General features: G+C 41.1%; 1 protein-coding gene across 3 annotated transcripts in view; it reads right to left on the reverse strand.

The window, feature by feature from the left end:
* RGS17 (regulator of G protein signaling 17) overlaps positions 1-18,321 on the reverse strand; it is an 80,264-nt gene that overhangs the window by 13,437 nt on the left and 48,506 nt on the right. For all 3 annotated transcript variants that reach the window (XM_073335230.1, XM_073335231.1, XM_073335228.1), the window contains exon 2: positions 13,678-13,821. In XM_073335230.1, coding sequence (XP_073191331.1) covers positions 13,678-13,796 — 119 coding nt within the window. In that variant the 5' untranslated portion in view covers positions 13,797-13,821. The remainder of the gene's footprint in view (positions 1-13,677; positions 13,822-18,321) is intronic.

An 18,321-nucleotide genomic window follows, 5' to 3' on the forward strand; every position in this document is an offset into this window, starting at 1 on the left:
ACTCTCAGCATCTCAAATCCATGAAGATGTCATTAGATGCTGGTGGTGCTGCTGCCATGGAGGCAGACACAGCAAACATTATGCACCAAGCTACAGTTAGCAGCCGTAGTATTAGACTGTATTTTACTAAGGAACTTTGATCAAAACTCTGAAATTCTATCTCTTCCCACCTCAGCTCTGAATGTGCTCTGGAATCTCTCTGCTGCCAAGATAGCTAAAGATGTGGAGAAGGGACCCCTTTCTCTGTAGTATGGCACCTCTACACTCAACTTGGTACCATGCTGTCAGGTATGAGCCTAGGTGCCGATGTGGTACAGCATCCTAATAGTTTGTTCTACTTAGAAATATGCACTTATTTTCAGGTTTTGATGTTGTTTTTCCATATGTGCCAGTATATTATTACTTCTTGGACTTCTGGCTAAGGGCAATACGTAGATAAATACTTCTCTGATGTACTGTATTTACTGAGGGACAACCAGTCCTAAATGTTCAATGACTGAGGGACAATCTCCACTCATTGCTATATTTGCTTTCTACAACCAACTCTCTGTAAAACTTTTCATGACTGATGTATCCTAATATTTGGATGCTGACACCTAAACTGTATAATTAAATTTATCAATCTACGTTTGGGTTATTGTTGATTATGTACTATATGTATTTTATGATTTTTAAAGCATACTTTGTACTTTTGAATAATTTAAGCCCTATACCCAGATGTACCAATGCAATTCCCTCAACCTGTGCATTATATAATTTTAACATTAGCTTTAATAAAAATTCAGATTGAGAGTTTAGTCTTTTTCAGGTAATTTACAGTCACTATGATCATGTTTATAGAGAAAGATTTGAGTTAAATGGTACAGTTTGGGAGCTATTTTAACAAAATTTAAATTAAGAAATACCTGTTTCTCCTGGGTAATGGTGGGAGATACATTTTGAGGTCATTGATGACAAGTGTGAACTTGAGGACATACAAAAGCACACAAGCATTTTAAAAGGTCTAGTGATACAACACTGTCCACAAGGGGGCTTTACTAAACCCTGCTTATTTCCTAGTTGTCTTTCTCCTCCCAGAATTTCATAGTGAACACTGATGGAAGGAAAAAATTTTCAACGGACCTCAATCATAAAGAAATCACACTGCTTTCATATGGTATTTACAGCAGAAGCTATTAAATCAATATTTTGGGAACTTTTAGTCTTCTCTCAGAAAAAGCATCCTATTTTAGTCTCAAATGTCGAGTGCACTTTAAGAAATCCACGACCGCAATCTGGTGTGCTAAATCCTCTTATCACTGATTTTTAATGGAATTATTCTGGTTCTATTTCACTACAGCAGGGCTGGCCTCTGGTTCATGCCGTAGGCAAATACTGGACTTGGGGTGCCCTTACCGTACTCTGATCCCCGTCCCACCAACTCACCAAATCAGTCCACTTGTCTCCCTGTCAGTTTAATTTCTTCTTTCAAAATATTGTTGCTCTTTATATTCTGTTGCATGCAGTGGGTATGTGTAGTTTCTAGACATGCTCCAGAGACCTTAGTACTGACTGCAGCTATTCTACAAGTGATTAGTATATTTGAAAGGCATAAAGGCACCTGTCGTCTAGGACCCAGAGAACTAGAAAGGATACTAATTTAAAGGGACACGAGGTGAACAGAAGCTTCACCATCAGAGTGGTTTGGAGTAGTCTTTTGGCAGGTGACTTTAGTGATTCCAATGCTATTCCAACAAGTGCACACTGGGTCTCAGGTCTCTGCTGCCTTACACTTTGTATAGCCACTTACATTTGCTTTGCACAGGGTGAATGACTATCCAAGGTATAAGGCAGTGGAGAATTGGAGCCCATTAGCAAGTTGCCAAGCGCATGACGAGAGTTAGCTTTGCTAAGGCCACCAGCTTGTTACACTCTTGTTGCTTCTTTCACAATGGGGAGATATGACAGGAATGTTCCTGCTAAGCTCTCATAGTTTTATTCAAAAGCATTATTAAGTTTTTGGCTTAGGGAGTCTATGTTTTTTATAAAGATTCCTATTATGATATTGAAGAATATACTTCCTTAATAAATAGGATTAAACTGATTTTGCACAGCATTGCATTCTATTTTGTTATGATTTTGAAATAACAGATTAAATGGTTAAGACAGACTTTCAGTCTTCCACTTCCAGAGATACATATTGAAACCTCCCGTAGGTCACCTACAGAGAGGAGCATATAAAATAGCCACCACACAATTTAGTACAGATAGTCTCTAGAAAGAGAGAGAGGTTCAAGACCGGATAAAAGCAGAGGTGTTGCTATTTAGGACCGAGGTGCATTGGCAGAGTTGAGTATGAGTGTTTATACACCTGCCTATACTCTTTTCAAGGCAAATTAGGGATGTTACCCCTTCATTTTCATTCAACCGTTCATTTTTTATTTATTTTTAAACACACTGCTGGGTTGTGATCATCACAGAAGTCTGTATGGATATAGAGAGAAGTTTGCACTGTTTCACAATGGACTTTAATTGCTATTTTTCAAATTTTCCATAGAGCGAAGAGCCCAGTCTTTGAGCCAGCATGTGCTCCCAACACAGAGATGTCAAAGGGAGTTGAGGGCACCCAACGGAGGGGGGTAGTACCAGTACCTAGTTTATAATCACGAATGCTGCCATCTGGCCACGCGTTTGTATTTTTGAATCATATTAAGATGACTAGATAAGACTGTCATCTCCTTTTTTCTGCCTTGATGAGTGACTGGCCTACTTTTAACAGAAGATTCTTCATCTTCTGGGTTTTATCTACTAGGAGTTAGCCTACAGAGACTCATTTCCATGATCTATCCTCATTTTTTATTTAAAAGCCCTAGACATTTATTCCTGTTTCAACTGACATTTTAAACCGATTTGGAATAATACATAGTTACATGATAAACCTTTACCAGTTTGAAGCTATGCTGCTAACAAATTGACTGGAGCCAGTACCTTTTCCCTTTCAGTTAGGAACCAGTGTCTTATTTGGGTAAGAATTTCTCCTGATAAAACTTAAATATTTAATATCCTGTTATATGCCACTGTTGAATAAAATGGAAAACTTACAAAAATTCCCCTTGCTCCTTTAAGGTACCATACAGAGTGTCCTAGTTCCCATTTTATTTTCAACTTAGGCCTATGTTAAGCCTCTCCCCTTGCAGCAGTTTTGTGTTTTTTCCAGGGTCTAAAGTCAATGCATCTTTGTGTAGCTATATAAAAGTCAGATGTGAAAGGAGAAGACAAAGCTTCTTCACAATATGTTCTGGACTGACATGGGGCCAACACTCCTACCCCCTGAAATTCACACGAACTGCAATGTGAGCAGGACTCAGGTGCCCTAGCTCTCCAGTTTCTTTTCCAGCAACACAACTTTGCTCATCTGTCCTGGTGGCAGAAAGTCCACCCGTGACAGGACTATAACACTTCAAGCCTCCCACAGCCCGTACTCCCCAGTCCTAGAGCTGAATGGCATTGCCCAGAAGGTAGGTGAGGTTGGATGTGAAGAGGGAGGGCTAGGATGCCAGCAAGATGTGCTGAATCAGCACATCTCCCTGAGGGTCTTCAAGCTACCCTCTTCTGATGGAGAGGGTACCTCCACTCCTTGCCTTCCTCTCAGGGTTGCATTTCTCCTCAAGGTCAGCTACCCCTACATGCATAAATGGTGCTGCAACAGGCTGGAATCAAGATCATTTTCTAAAATTAACTTGGTTTAGTCTTAGCTCTCCTTCTAAGAAACTACTGCCAGCAGCTTAGGTGTCGCTGAAGAAGATTAAGGGTCATGTGACCCCACGTATTTACTCTTCAAATCAGGGGGTCTGATTTTTTTGCACCCCAATTTTCCCAGCAATGTCCAATTGTTGGTTTCAAATGGGGCCCATCAGATTTTCATTGTGGGGGATTTCAGCTCTCCCTCTTATTTTCTGGGACTTTGCTATCAGAATGATGGGGATTCTGAATTTAGCACTATTGTGTACATAAAGGTCTTTCCATTTTCTTTTGTGACACTTCAGTTTAAGTTATGGACTACCTGCTAATTTCATATATTTAGGTTTTTCCCCTCAGCCCATCCTTACTGGGTTACCACAGATGGACAAGTCACAGTAAATACAGACACAAACCTCAATGCATCTCAGAACTAATGTGAACTTTTGAGGTCAGAAAAATTAGGTTACAGTTTCAGAAACACACCCCTTCCCCCCACTACCCTAACAACTGGCCAATAACAGTGCAACAATTTCCTAGAGTACTGCATTATAGTGTCTGTTCTATATTCCTATATATTAGATTCCTATTCTTGATTCTCCAATTCATCTGAATCAAAACTCAAATTCACAAGTGGAATAGCTTTAAATGCCCCCCCACCCCCCCAAAAAAAACCCAAATCAAATAATTCACTCTTGTTCTGAAGTTATGGTGGAATAGTTACTTAAGTAGTTAAGTAATGCACTTGGTACCCAAGTGAACACCCATCCCTACCTTGTGTAATCATTTACACAAGCACAGAGTGGATATGAAGTACTACTAGTCAGAATAGTACCATTTTACACCCACATTGCACTGGTGTAAGTGACAATAAGGTGCTGGGCAATGATCTGTCATTTTCTTGGGTGTTATCTTTGAAGTTCTTCAGCCCAGATCTCTCTCTTGCTTAAATCACACATGAGAAGTGTTTGTTAATCTCAGGCTACTAATTGCTGGAAGTTTGCCCTTCTCATTAAACCAGAACACATTCTGGCACAGTATATCAGGCAGGGCCCAGGTCCAAAGGTTTGCAAGGCAGATTGCGATGCCCTAGGAGAGTTGTGTAAACAGTGTGCACAGAGCCACCTGTTTCTAGCCCTGTTACAAGCACTAAATATTCATAAGGCTCCAGTAAAATCAGAAGGAAAAATCCTTGCCCCTGCCGAATGATGATTGAAGAGTGAGCATGTTTATTTTTAATGTTACACTCGAGGATTATACATGTTTTCCCCCCATCTGCTGTTTCCCTTTGTGGTACCCTGTACCCTGTTGTGGTACCAGCTTTCTTTCTTTCTTTCTTTCTTTCTTTCTTTCTTTCTTTCTTTCTTTCTTTCTTTCTTTCTTTCTTTCTTTCTTTCTTAGGACAAGTGTTTGGAATATTGCTGAAGTACCATTAATTTAACCAATTAAGGCACGAAAAGAGTACTCTAACAGTCAGAATGTCTTCTTTTTGGTTGTCCAAATGCTGAAAGTTCAGTTTTCCCATTTTAAGTAGTTTGAAGAACCTTGAGTGGGGCCAGTTTTCAGGTGTTTCAAGTAGTTAAATCTCTGCCTTGTCCCCCAAGTCTTGTGATGCAAAAAGAGAATGTTTGCTAGGCAGCTCTGTCTAGTGACCTAGAAACTTTGACAGGTTTCAGAGTAACAGCCGTGTTAGTCTGTATTCACAAAAAGAAAAGGAGTACTTGTGGCACCTTAGAGACTAACCAATTTATTTGAGCATAAGCTTTCGTGAGCTGCAGCTCACTTCATCGGATGCATACTGTGGAAACTGCAGAAGACATTATATACACAGAGACCATGAAACAATACCTCCTCCCACCCCACTCTCCTGCTGGTAATAGCTTATCTAAAGTGATCACTTTCCTTACAATGTGTATGATAATCAAGTTGGGCCATTTCCAGCACAAATCCAGGTTTTCTCACCCTCCCCACAAACTCACTCTCCTTTGAGTTAATGGATCCAAAGAGAAGATAATTTAGAAGACTGTCTGCACAAGAACATTTTCTGCATAGTGTGAGAATTAGGCCCAGATTGTGAGTTTTATTCAGATTTTACTGGTTTCATTGGGAATTTTGCTTGAGAAGGGAAGCTCAGGTGCACTCCCTTATAGTTACTCTGACACAGATCTAACAAGACTGGCCCATGGAGGTAAGAGGCATGAACTGAACCAGCTAAGCCCATTGTGACCTAGAATGAATTAATTCCCATGGAAGAGAGGTGATGTTTCCATCAAGGCATTAGACCTGATCAAAAAATGGAAAAAAAGAACTGTGAACTATTCTGAGTTTGTTTAGCAGGGTTTGAAATGGAACAATTTCTATTCAACATTTTTTTTTAAAAATCAACTTCTCCCCTTTCCCCTCCCACTCCCATAAAATGGAGTAATGTAATAAAATGGAGTAGTGTCCAAATTTCTTTTCCATTCTAAATCTCCAAAGTCAGAAATGTTGACATGAGTGGTGCCTTTCCAATTTCCAGAAGAGGAGGGTTCGGGAGATACCTTCAGAAGCTGTTTGAATGAAGGCTTTAAAAAACAGATAAGGCCTTTCAGCCTGGGAATTTGTATCAAGCTTCAGGACCAAGGACGGCTTTGTGGCTAGCTTACTCTTTCCTGGGGAAGCCATCTTAGAAGGTCTCCCAACTCATGTTACCAGGTTCTCTTGCAGGAGCAGATCTTGGACCAAATCTTTTGGTTTTGGTGTTGAAGGAAGAGGGATTTGCAGACATCATACTTTGGCAGAGTATCTTTCAAAGGTGCAAGTTGTCCTGCTAAATTCACGAGGAACACCTTTTAAAATCCTTTAGATGCACCTGCCAACTTGGGTAAAACCTCAGCAGAAACCAACTAAAAGTAGAAAGACAGCTAACTTCCGTATATGTGTTCAGATTTATAATGTTTTGAACTACGCAATTTACAAATATTTATACTAACATGACAGAAAGGAGTTGGCTCTGTGACTGCTCTGCTAGGTATTAAGTGGAAACAAGGGACTGTTAAAGAAAGTAGGTATGTAACGAGTATGTGTATTTATTGGCATATAAGGATCCAATACCCTAACTGCCAACTATAGCTAAAAATGATTAGTTAGTATAAGAGCTAGGCATGCAGTTCCCACAGCGTGGAGACAACACCAAAAAACTTAATCTCCTGACAGGGTAAGTTAATCATCCTCAGTCTTTACTTGTTGTAAGTTTTGCATCTCTAGGGCCAGTCGAAAAATGAAGTGGTTTATGTTGGCTAAGCCTTTCATTTCTGGTTCTCCAGGTTTCTTGCTGTGCTACCACCATTCCATAGAGCATTAAGACATTCTAGCTACTGTACATTTGACAACACAGCAAGTTTGCCCACAAAGAATCTTTAACTATCCAAGAAGACAGACTATCCTTGCTGGGGATTCTATACTAAGAAGAATCAAATGAACATTCTGCAAGAGACAGGCATGCACTAGGATGATGTATTGTTTTCCTGGAGCCAAGACATGAGATATCACTCTAAGATTGGATGAGCTTTTGAAGTTGATGGGAAAGGATCCATTTGTGATGGTTCTTATCAGCACTAATGACAGTACATCTCGGATGACTTCAGGCAACAGATGACTTCAGGGAAGGGTGCTGAAGAAAAATCATATTCAAACAATCTTCAGGGAGATCCTTCCTGTCCTGTGAGTGAATGAAGACAGAAGGCAGAAGATTCTGGAAGTGAACCACTGGCTAGGTAAGTGGTGTAGGGTGGAGAGTTTTGGTTTTGTGGAACATTGGTTTCCCCTCCTGCTGAGGTGGAGGCCATCCAAACTATACAGTCCCGTCTCCCCATAGAAGGTGGACCAATCTCCTTGGGGACAGGCTGGCTAGATAGTCAGGAGGGTGTTAAATTAACAATAAAAGGGGACGGTAAAAGGCAGAAAGGTATGAGCGCTCAATTAGCACAAAAATGAGATTTGAGAACAAAATTGATCAAGGAACCAAAGGATATGAAGAGAATAAATTTTTTAATTATGTTCACACCAGTATTAAGAGCCTGGATAGCAAACGAGAGGAATTGCTCATTTATGAACATAAGTTTGATCTAGGTAGTTTCACCAAAACCTAGAGGGATGAGTCACATGACTGGAATGTTATAGCCATCCATTTTAACCGCTTTAGGAAGGATCAAGTGGGTAAAAGGATCAAGAGGAGGAATGACACTATGTCAAAAGTGGCATCATCTGTTTCCAAGTCATTGCTAACTCAGAAGAAAATGTTCTTGAATGCTTATGGATCAATATCCTAACAGATAAAGCACAAGATAGGGTAGTAATTGGTGTCTGTTACAGACCATCAAATCACGCTAGGGAACAGGATGACCGCCTGCTTGCGCACCTAACTATCAAGCATAGGGGAAAAAAGCTGAGTGATTGGGGAGGTGGGATTTCAATTTGAGTGACATATGGGGATCTCATGCTGCCAGTATTAAAACATCTTTGGAATTTCTGAGTGTTATAGATGACTATTTCCTAACTCAAAAAGCTTTGTAGCCAACATCTGTGATTTCTATATTGGACCTTGTCTTGACAGAGAAAGAGAAATTGATTACAGAACCAAACATTAATGGTAGTTTAGGTACAAATGATCATAATTTGATCACATTTCTAATGTGCAAAAAGAATAAAGTCCAAACTAATTATATACATTTGGGACTTTAAAATGGCCAATTTCACAAAGCTGAAATTAATTATGAGAGAAATCAACTTAGAGGAAGAATTTAAACCAGAAAAAGTGTGTGTGATAATTGTGAATTATTCAAGAACACTTTACTAGATGCCCCAAAAGCTATAATTCCACAATCAAGGAAGAAGGTCATACTGGTTAAAAACACCTAACTGGTTTAGAGGAGAAGCAAATGCAGTGATCAACCTACCAACCAAACAACTCAATTACATATATATGTATATAACAAATGGATGAAAGGGGAAGTTGGTAGTAATGAATGTAAATCAGAAGCCAGGAATTGTAGAAAATTCATATGGGAATCAAAGAGATACAAGGAGAATTTGATGGTCAGCAGAATTAATGACAATAAGAAGGAGTTTTTTAAGTATATTGTGAACTGAAAGAATCCTAACAATTGTATTGGTCCATTATTAGATGGAAATGGTAGAATTATCAATAATAACACCAAAAAGGCAGAACGGTTCAATAAATATTTATGTTGCGTATTTGGGGGAAAAACAGAAGATGTAGTCATATCATAGGATAAGATTCTTTCCATTCCAATAGTAACTCTGGAGGACATTAAACAGCAGCTACTAATGTTAGACATTTTAAAATAATCGCACCTAGGTAACTTGCATCCAAGAATTTTAAAAAGCGTTGGCTGAGGATCTCATTGGACCACTAATGTTGATTTTCACTAAGTCTTGGAACACTGGGGAAATTCCAAAAGACAGGAAAAAAAATGAATGTTGCACCTATATTGTGAAGGGTAAATGGGATACTTGGTAATTATAGGCTTGTCAGTCTGACATCGATCCGGGGCAAGATAATGGAGTGGCTGATATGGGACTTGATTAATAGAGTAAAGGAGGGTAATAGAGCTGGTGCCAATCAACATTGTTTTATATGAAGTGGGTCTTGTCAAACTAACTTGGTATTTTTTTAATGATATTACAAGTTCAGTTGATAAAAGTAACCGTGGTGATGTAATATACTTAGACTTCTGCAAGGCGTTTGACTGGGTACTGTGCAACATTTTTATTAAAAAATTACAACAAACACCAAATTAACGTGGCGCATGTTAAATAGTTTAAAAATTGGCTAGCTGATAGCTCTCAAAATGCAATTGTAAATGGGAAATCATCATCGAGTGGGTTTACTTCTAGTGGGATCCCCCAGGGATCAGTTCTTGGCCCTGCACTATTTAAAATTTTTATCAGTGACCTGGAAGAAAACATAAAATCACCACTGCTAAAGGTTGCAGATGACACAAAAATTGAGAGTGGTAAATATTTCAGAGGACAGGTCACTGATACAGAGCGATCTGGATTGCCTGGTAAGCTCTATGTAAGCAAACTACACATTTGAATATGGCTAACTGTAAATGCATCCATCTAGAGTGAAAGAACATAGACCGTACTTACATGACGGAGGTGAAAGAGTGACTGAAAGAGACTTGGGGGTCACGTTGGACAAATCAGCGGTACATGAGCTCCCAGTGAGACACTGTGGCCAAAAGGGCTAATGCAATCCTTGGATGCATAAACAGGGGAACTCCAAGTAGAAGTGGAGAGCTTATCTTACCTCTGTTGGGCACTGGTGCTACTGCTGGTGGAATACTGTGTCCATTGCTGGTGTCCACAATTGAAGGATGTTGGTAGGTTAGAGGAGGTTCTGAGAAGAGCCCTGGGAATGCAGGGGGCTTAAATGATTAGAAAAGATACCTTCCAGTGGTAGATTCAAGGAGGTAAGGGGTGACTTGGTTACAGTCTGCAAGTATCTACATGGGGTATAGATGTTTAATGATAGGCTTTTTAATCTAGCAGAGACAGGTATAATACGATCCAATGGCTGGAAGCTGAAGCTAGACAAATTCAGAATGGAAATAAAGCACACATTTTTAACAGTGAGAATAATTAACCACTGGAACTATTTACCAAGGGTTGTGCTGGATTCTCCATCACTGGCAATTTTCAAATCAACATTGGATTTTTTTTTTAAGAGATGCTCAAGTTCAAGAGGAATTATTTTGGGGAAGTTCTATGGCCTGTATTACACAGGAAGCGAAACTAGATGATCACAGTGGTCCATTCCAGCCTTGCACTCTAGGAATGTGTTTTTATTTGGAGTGAAATGGTTAACAGAAAGGGACAGTTTCTCTCCCACCTCTCCCTGTAACAGCCAGCATTGACAACCCACACCAATGACGCTGGAACACTTTTTATAGTGGGGGTGCAGAGAGTCAGCTAACTGTAAAGCAATGGTCCCCAAACTTTTTACCTCATGCCCCCCTTTACCCTGTCTGTGCCCCAGGCCCCCAGAGCTGGGGCCAGGAGTGGGGCCATGGCTCCAGGAGGGGAGGATGCAGATAGGGGCAAGGGGGCTGAGGCTGGGGCCACAGCTGGGGGCAGCATGGGGCCAGTGGCCAGAAGTGGAGCCCCGGGCAGGGGGCCAGCAGCTGGGCGTGGAGCCCCGGGCGGGGCCAGGAGCAGAGACCTGGGGGTGCTTCAGCACTCCCCGCACCTCTAATTCCTGCCCCTATGACCAGCACCCTTTAAATTGCTAATGCTTATTACCACTAGACTTCCAGTGCTATTGGAAATAGCTTCCAAAATTAACAGGTGCCATTTATTTAAAAAATACATAGTTTAAAAAATATAACCCACAACATAACTAATCATTCTCAGAAGGTACACGGAATAGCTTTCTGAATAAAGACCTAATGCTGCTAACAAGTTCTCTATTAGGAAAGATATTATTTCCACAAACAAAGGTGTGGGTATTTGACTAAGTTGCTATGTAAACAGAGTCTTAATCCTCATTTGACTTTAACACTGGGTGGAATGAAAGAAAACTGAAATATCACATGACTCGCTAGGATATTTTTAGAACTGTAATGACTTGTCCAGAGCTGTCAGCTAATGAACTAGCACCTTGAACAGATACAGCCTTGTTATTGACAAAAGTGAAAGCATTCATTATAAGCTGCGCAAGCCATGCTCTGAGGTGGGCAAGTATTGTACTTATTTTTTAACAGCAAGGAGATTGAGGCACAGAGAGGGTAAGCGATCTGAATTGTCTAACGTCACACATGTTGCTGGCAGAGCTGGAAATAGCCAACAGCATCAGTACTGGCAGGTTCTATTAGAGCATTGTCACCAGTAATGAACCCAACAACGTCTCCATAAAGCCATCTGGTGAGATTCATAATACTCCAGATATAAGAACTGATGGAACTGGGGAGAGTCTGGGTAGGTTTAAGGCCAGCATAGTCTGTTATGATAATCTAATATGACTTCCTGCATAATATGGCTCCAGAGAATTTCTTGCCTGCAACCATAATCAGCAAGTCAGGTTTCTCATGTAGTCTTTTTATATATATAAAAGCTATTAGAGACAGTGAGTGAGAGAAAGAAAGTAGCATGCTGGCTCCTTGTAGCCATAAACAAGCTCACAAGACAAATTCCACACCAAAACAAATATTTCATTTTGACTCAAGTTCTAAAAGGGCCAAAATTGCCTTTCAGAAATGACTCCCCCTCAACCCCTCCCACACCTTCTTTGGGCTTCAATCACAGATTCAGAAGTTAGAGATGGGAGACCCATTAGGTCATCATTCTGCCCGTGCAGGATTTATTTTCACCATTGTATTGTTCAGGTTAGTTTTAAGAATCACAAGCAATGGCATTTCCACTACATCCCTCAAGCTAGCCTGTTAGACTTTACTTTTAAGATGGAAACTAGGCTTACCCAGTTCTTCATGCACAATCAAGTCCACATTCAGAAAAAACGTCAGGATATGATCAGCAATAAACACTTCTACAAAAGCAGTTGAGAGTACACCCAACATTGTAATGCAATGATGGATCATATCTCGATTGACTATGCACAAGCTGTTCAAATGTATGGGAACTGCATACTACCCTGAAGGCTCTCCAAGGGAAACAAAGCTCTAAGGATGTGTGAGGAGAACTGATTATTCAAATATCTATCCCAGTGCAGCCTATAAAGATCCATAAGCAAAGTTGATACTTATGGCCCCGCATACCCTTTACACAGGCCAGAGGAGAGCAGAGGCAGCTCAGTGCTTGTCTTCACATTTAAGAGCCTTCAAGCCTCTCTGTGTTGTATGGAGTGAACATATAGCAAGAAGCAGGATAGCTTCCTAATAGCATGTCCTCACTCACTCTTTCTTGTTCCCATGGATCCTCTGGTTCTGTGAGAGCTGGAAGTTTGTGCTGTTCTGTTCCTGCTCCTGTGGCAAAGAGGAGGACGTGGCAGGGAAGAGGTTCAGAAGAGGCTGTGCCATTGTGATATTTGGTACCCTCTGATGTGCATTTTTAGATGCAGGAAAAGGAGCAAATGGCTGACTTAAGTGTAAAATCGGAGAGATGTACACAGAATGGCCAATCCAAAAACACTCAGATGATTATATCTTTGCATAGGCCCTGAACAATTCTGAGAGTAGCTTTATGCTACATTAGGACTAGCCATGTGCGTAAAGTTAAGCATGTATATAAATTGGAGCCTTCTATATTACGGCAACAGACACCTTAGACATACAGTGCAGCGAAATGATTAACTGAAGTTATTTCATAGACTTAAGCTTCAAACTCCGCAATCCAAGTGTTCCTTTAAGAATAGCTGAGTAGCAATGACTTTCCCTGCTAAAATAGTGCTTTTTGCTAGTTGAAAGATCACAGTGGAAATCCATTTTTTTAATGTTCTCAGACTAGAGAATTTAGTTAACAATTTATTAATTGAACAACTAAATTGCTGCAGCTCTATATAGTTCTCATTTCTGCCCATTTACCGCCCAATGAATGCAAAGACAAAGTGTTCTGAAACATTTCTTATAGTTTAGAGGGAACAATTTAAATACTAAAAAATACAAACTGAAACAAGAGTGTCTTAAATGTAAAATTAAGACATTTTCAAGATCATCTGCCCACCTGAGTTTTACACCCGCTACTTCCTCATTTTATGATAGTAACTTTGGAGAGGGGGCAAAATCAAAGTCGTATTTTCAATGCCCACTCCCTCATCTGCAACACAAGCGGCCCAGAAAGAGCAGAGAACTATTTAATAAAATTCTTGTGTCGAAAAATGAAGTCTGACTTTCAGCAGAGCGACTCTCGGAGAATTCCATACATTCCCAGCAACTGGCAGTTTTCACTCTCTTTGTTTACCTGTGTTGGATATGATACCAAGTACACTACGGGACATACCATGAGCAGCTGCAACAACAGCACCAACAAAAGCAACATGTGTTGTTGGGCCTTTGGTTTCCAGGTGCTTGAGACACGGCAGATGTTCCTTCATTTTGTGACTGCTGCCTTTTTCTCATTTCAGCTACTTCGGTACCCAAGCGGCTACAAGAACACAGACAGAAGAGATTTATAGAATTACTACAGACAAACATGAAGTACAATCACATTTTCTACATTAATTGTATCAAGTCTCTCAAAAACTTTTGGCAATGAAGACAAATACCGGTCATCTGTGCTGCCTAAGTAGTAATTTTACAATACAAACATTTTGCTAAAACACTATATTCCAGGGACATGCTTATGCTGCAGTACTTTAGGGTTGCGTCTGTTCTTGTCACTTTGAGTAGAATAAGAGGCTGCTTGTTAGCCTTGCAATCACTAGCACACACCTCACCAATTGTATAGCACTTTGTTAGCCCTTAAAATATCAACAATGATATGACTATTCAACTGGTTTTTTTTGTTTTTTCCATCTCTCTAAAATTATTGCAAGATGGTAATTCACTTAAACCATGAGCCTGGCTTTGATCTTTGTTATTCCAGTGTGAGCTAGAATTAAACTGCCCTGAAGTCTGAACTGGAACATTACAACTAATGCGCTGCGTCAGTCAGGGCCAATACCTATTATTTACCATTAATTAGTCCAGATTAGCATTACCGTGGGTTTGGCTACTGGAGTTATCTGTGCATCCAAGGAAAAGTAAACATTTCAAAATCTTTCCCAGTGTTAGGCTTTTTGGCTAGGCAAGTTTTTCCTTCCCTCATCACCAGTACTTCCCAGATTTTCTTAAACCAAGCTATTTTTTCCTTCCAGTGGTTTGTACTTATTCCAGACGGAATTAATATTCCATGTATTAGCTGAACTTTTCAAACGAGGAGAATAAGAGTAAAGGGATTTTAGATTTTATTAAGGGATTTTTTTCCACTGGTGCACACAATATGACTCAGTTTGCATACACCAAAACAGCAGCAGTGAAAGTTAAATCTTAAATGGCTTCTTTCTAAAATCACTGAAGTATTTTCAGCACTACATTTCGTAACAGTAGCTAAGGGAGTCTGTGGTTATACAGCCACACATTCCCACCTGTCATGTGACAGGGGTATTAATTACATCGGGTCAGGTTGAGAGACTGGGACTTGGAACCATTTCAGTTTTTTGCCAGAATCGATGTGCTTACAGACTCTTGTACCTTTCTTAAGTGAGTTACTCACAAGCTCCATCCCCTCTCCCAATCCCCCCCCCCAGCGCACAATTGTTTACACCAGCAGTTTTAAACCAGAGGTCTGGGGCTCCCTGAGGGGGCTACAAGCAGATGTCAGGGGTCCGCCAAGCAGGACTGGCAGTAGACTCACTGGGACCCAGGGCAGAAAGCCGAAGCCCTGCCGTGCAGGGCTTAAGTCCAGGACTCTAAGTCCACCAACTGCAGCTGAAGCCGAAGCCTGAGCAGTTTAGCTTAGCTTCACGGGGGCCCCCATGGCATGGGGTCACAGGCAATTGCCCTGCTTCCTACCCCCTAACTCCGGCCCTGGCTTTTATACACAGAAAAACAGTTATTGAGGCACAGGTGGGCTGTGGAGTTTTTATCGCATGTTTGGGGGGCTCAGAAAGAAAAAGGTTGAGAACCCCTGGCCTACACTATTATTTAATACAAGTGATTTGGACTAATACAAGGCTTGTGTTTTGCAGGGGGTCGAGAGCATGGTAGATTGACCACACTTGTGTCTTTATAGTTCCAATATAATGTGCAGGGATCTTGGTGGCACAGAGGGTTAGGGCACTATTTGCCCTCTGCAACCCCATCAAGTTAATTTTTGGTCACAGTTGATACAAGTTTGGAGCCTCAACCTCATTTTACAGTATGTTTATCTGAAAATACAAAACATTGCTTTAATTTGACGTGATTGGCTGTCTGCTCTATCGACGTTCAAGACTAGAATAGCAGAGGGTGTTGCTCCCACTGACTGAGGTGCATTTGCAGAGCTTACACAGCACCTGGCTCAAGTCAATGCTATCAGTCCTACACTTCTGTGAGCATGACATTCCCTCAGTTCCTATAAGGGAAAGTCTACAAGCAGTCAGCAAATCCCAAGGGTGGTGGTGCAAGCCAGACATTCATTTACTGAGCACAGTGGTGCGGGGGTGAACAGGAGTCAAGCTTTTCGTCTTTGCTTGCTTTGGCTGTTAACTACTGTATTTGCAAATATTAGACCTGATCCTATTGTCTTCTCTGACAAAACTCCCATTGATTCATTAAGTGTTTAGGCTGTAGGAGAGGGATTATCAAACTCATTCTTTGGATATATTCAGTGATTGAGCTATGGAATGTAAACAGTGACTTAGTCATATGATGGGGATGCCTTTTGTCTGATCCAGGTTATGAAAATGAAGTTTAGAATTCTAAACTCAGATCAATCTAGTGATATGATGGTTTGACTGGAACCAAATGTAAGGGAATGACAATGGAGATCCAAAATTATGCGACCTGATTTTGAACAGAGATTCTGTGATAGTGATGCAAGCTGGAATTACAAATTTTGAGTTTGCATTTTAGCTTTTGAAAGGTCTCACTCTTCCTGAGATCCCAGAGTGAAATTAGCTCTGTGCTGGGCATGAACACTGTGGATAAGGGGCAAAAGTCCATCTCCCCAATAGAAGCAGCATCTCTTCCGAGCACTACAAAGGAGATTAGATAGACTCTCCTATCCCAGGCAGCACACCGTGGGCCCAATTCCCTTCTCACTGTTTTACATCTGGATATTTCCATTTGCTTCAATTTTATGACTTCCAATTTGTGAGATCAGAATCTGGCTCCATTTTACACAAGAGGTTCAGTTCACTTTCTAGGGGTTATCTAGGTACTCTGGCCCTCATCACCATAGCATCTGAGCATCTCATAATAATCAATGGATTTTATCCTCACAGTGCCCCTGTTAGAACTATCCCCATTTTACAGATGCAAAAGTGTGGTACAGGGTAGATTAAGTAACTGAGCAACATGTACATAATTTTTTAAAGCAGCAAAGCAAGAGAAATGTATGTATCCTTTGTGTGCAGTGAGACCCATATTAGTTTAAGATGAAATGAACAAACCCTGTAAAACTTAGTGCCGTCAACTCCATACAACTGACAATGAGCCTGACTCCAAGTCTCCTACTGACATATTTAGGACATAATTACCAAAAACTTCACTGTAATTAGCACAGAAATCCTCTAGCACTCAGAGCAATATCTTGGGAAAATCCCTCCCTCAAAACGAAGGGAATATATTAAATAACATTTGCTTCATTACACACCTTACAACTGAGAAAGCATAATGAATATTGACTGAGGAGTTCAAACCCCAAATGGTTCATGCTAGAGGATGAAGAGAAGATCCTTCACAACCCCTTTCACATTCCTGTCCCCCACCATCTCACATGGGGTTTTCACTTAAGTTCTTAAATCTCTTTCCCAGAAATCCCCAAGATACAGCATTCTTCACTCTCCTGCCTTTTGGACATTGCACCAGACCCAGGCCACATCAACTCAGTTGCTCTCTTGGTTCCTCTCCTCCGATGCATCAAGATCAAGCTTCTTGTCCGTGCTTCAAAGCCACACAGAACCGCCCCTCCTCATATCTGAGCTGTTTTTTTTATATTGTCTCGTCCCCCATCAATTGTTTTGATACCCCATTTACCTGCATCTCCTATAAGTGTCCCTGCACTTTCTTCCACACTTCCCCTTACATTGGAAAGTCCTTCCTGATTTGCAAACTTCCCCCCCTTCCCCAACCCTCACACCTCATTTAAGTCTGTCCCACATCACCCTACGGCTGCAACATCTACAAGAAGTTAACCAAGACATCCATTTAGTCAAATAAAATCCACCCTCTTTATTCCATCATGCAGTGAAATAGTCCTTGTTTGAGGCAGTGTTTGAGGGAGGTTTAGGTTGGACAGAGGAAAAACTTCCTAACTGTCAGGGTGGTTAAGCACTGGAAAAAATTGCCTAGGGATGCTGTAGAATCTCCATCATTGAAGGTTTTTAAGAACAGGTTAGACAAACACCTGTCAGGAATGGTCTAGATAATACTTAGTCCTGCCATGAGTGTAGGGGACTGGACTAGATGACCTCTCGAGGTCCCTTCCAGTCCTATGATTCTATAATTTTAGTGATGTTGCCCCAACCTTCCCTACCCCATTGTGTCTTGTTTCTCTCTCATTATTGTCTAATTTACCAGAGCTCCTAAGGGCATAGATCACGGATGGAACCCCTGCTCCAGCCCCTTTACGCCTCATAAAAGGTCTAGAGAAGTATAAAGGGGCCCTGAGAGCCCTGGAGCCAGCTTGGGAAGGATTTCCCCTAACTCAGGTACTGCAGAAGACAGCTGTACAGCTGTCTCCCAAGGACCACCTTACAACTCTGGAACATGAGGCATGTAGGGGGCAGCAGGGTCATTCTGGAGCAGGGCACCAGCAAACTACACGGCAGAGATTCTGGGCTGTGCAGTGGGCCCCTTGGGCAGTCCCAGGGAGTTTGCCATATCTTAGATATTTCTGGTGGTCATGGGGTATCTACACTATATTGGGGGCCTCTTCAGCCCCTGGAGCAGCCCAGGATTA

The sequence above is a fragment of the Lepidochelys kempii genome, chromosome 3 (assembly GCF_965140285.1).
Source record: "Lepidochelys kempii isolate rLepKem1 chromosome 3, rLepKem1.hap1, whole genome shotgun sequence".
In the NCBI taxonomy this organism is placed as follows: Eukaryota; Metazoa; Chordata; order Testudines; family Cheloniidae; genus Lepidochelys; species Lepidochelys kempii.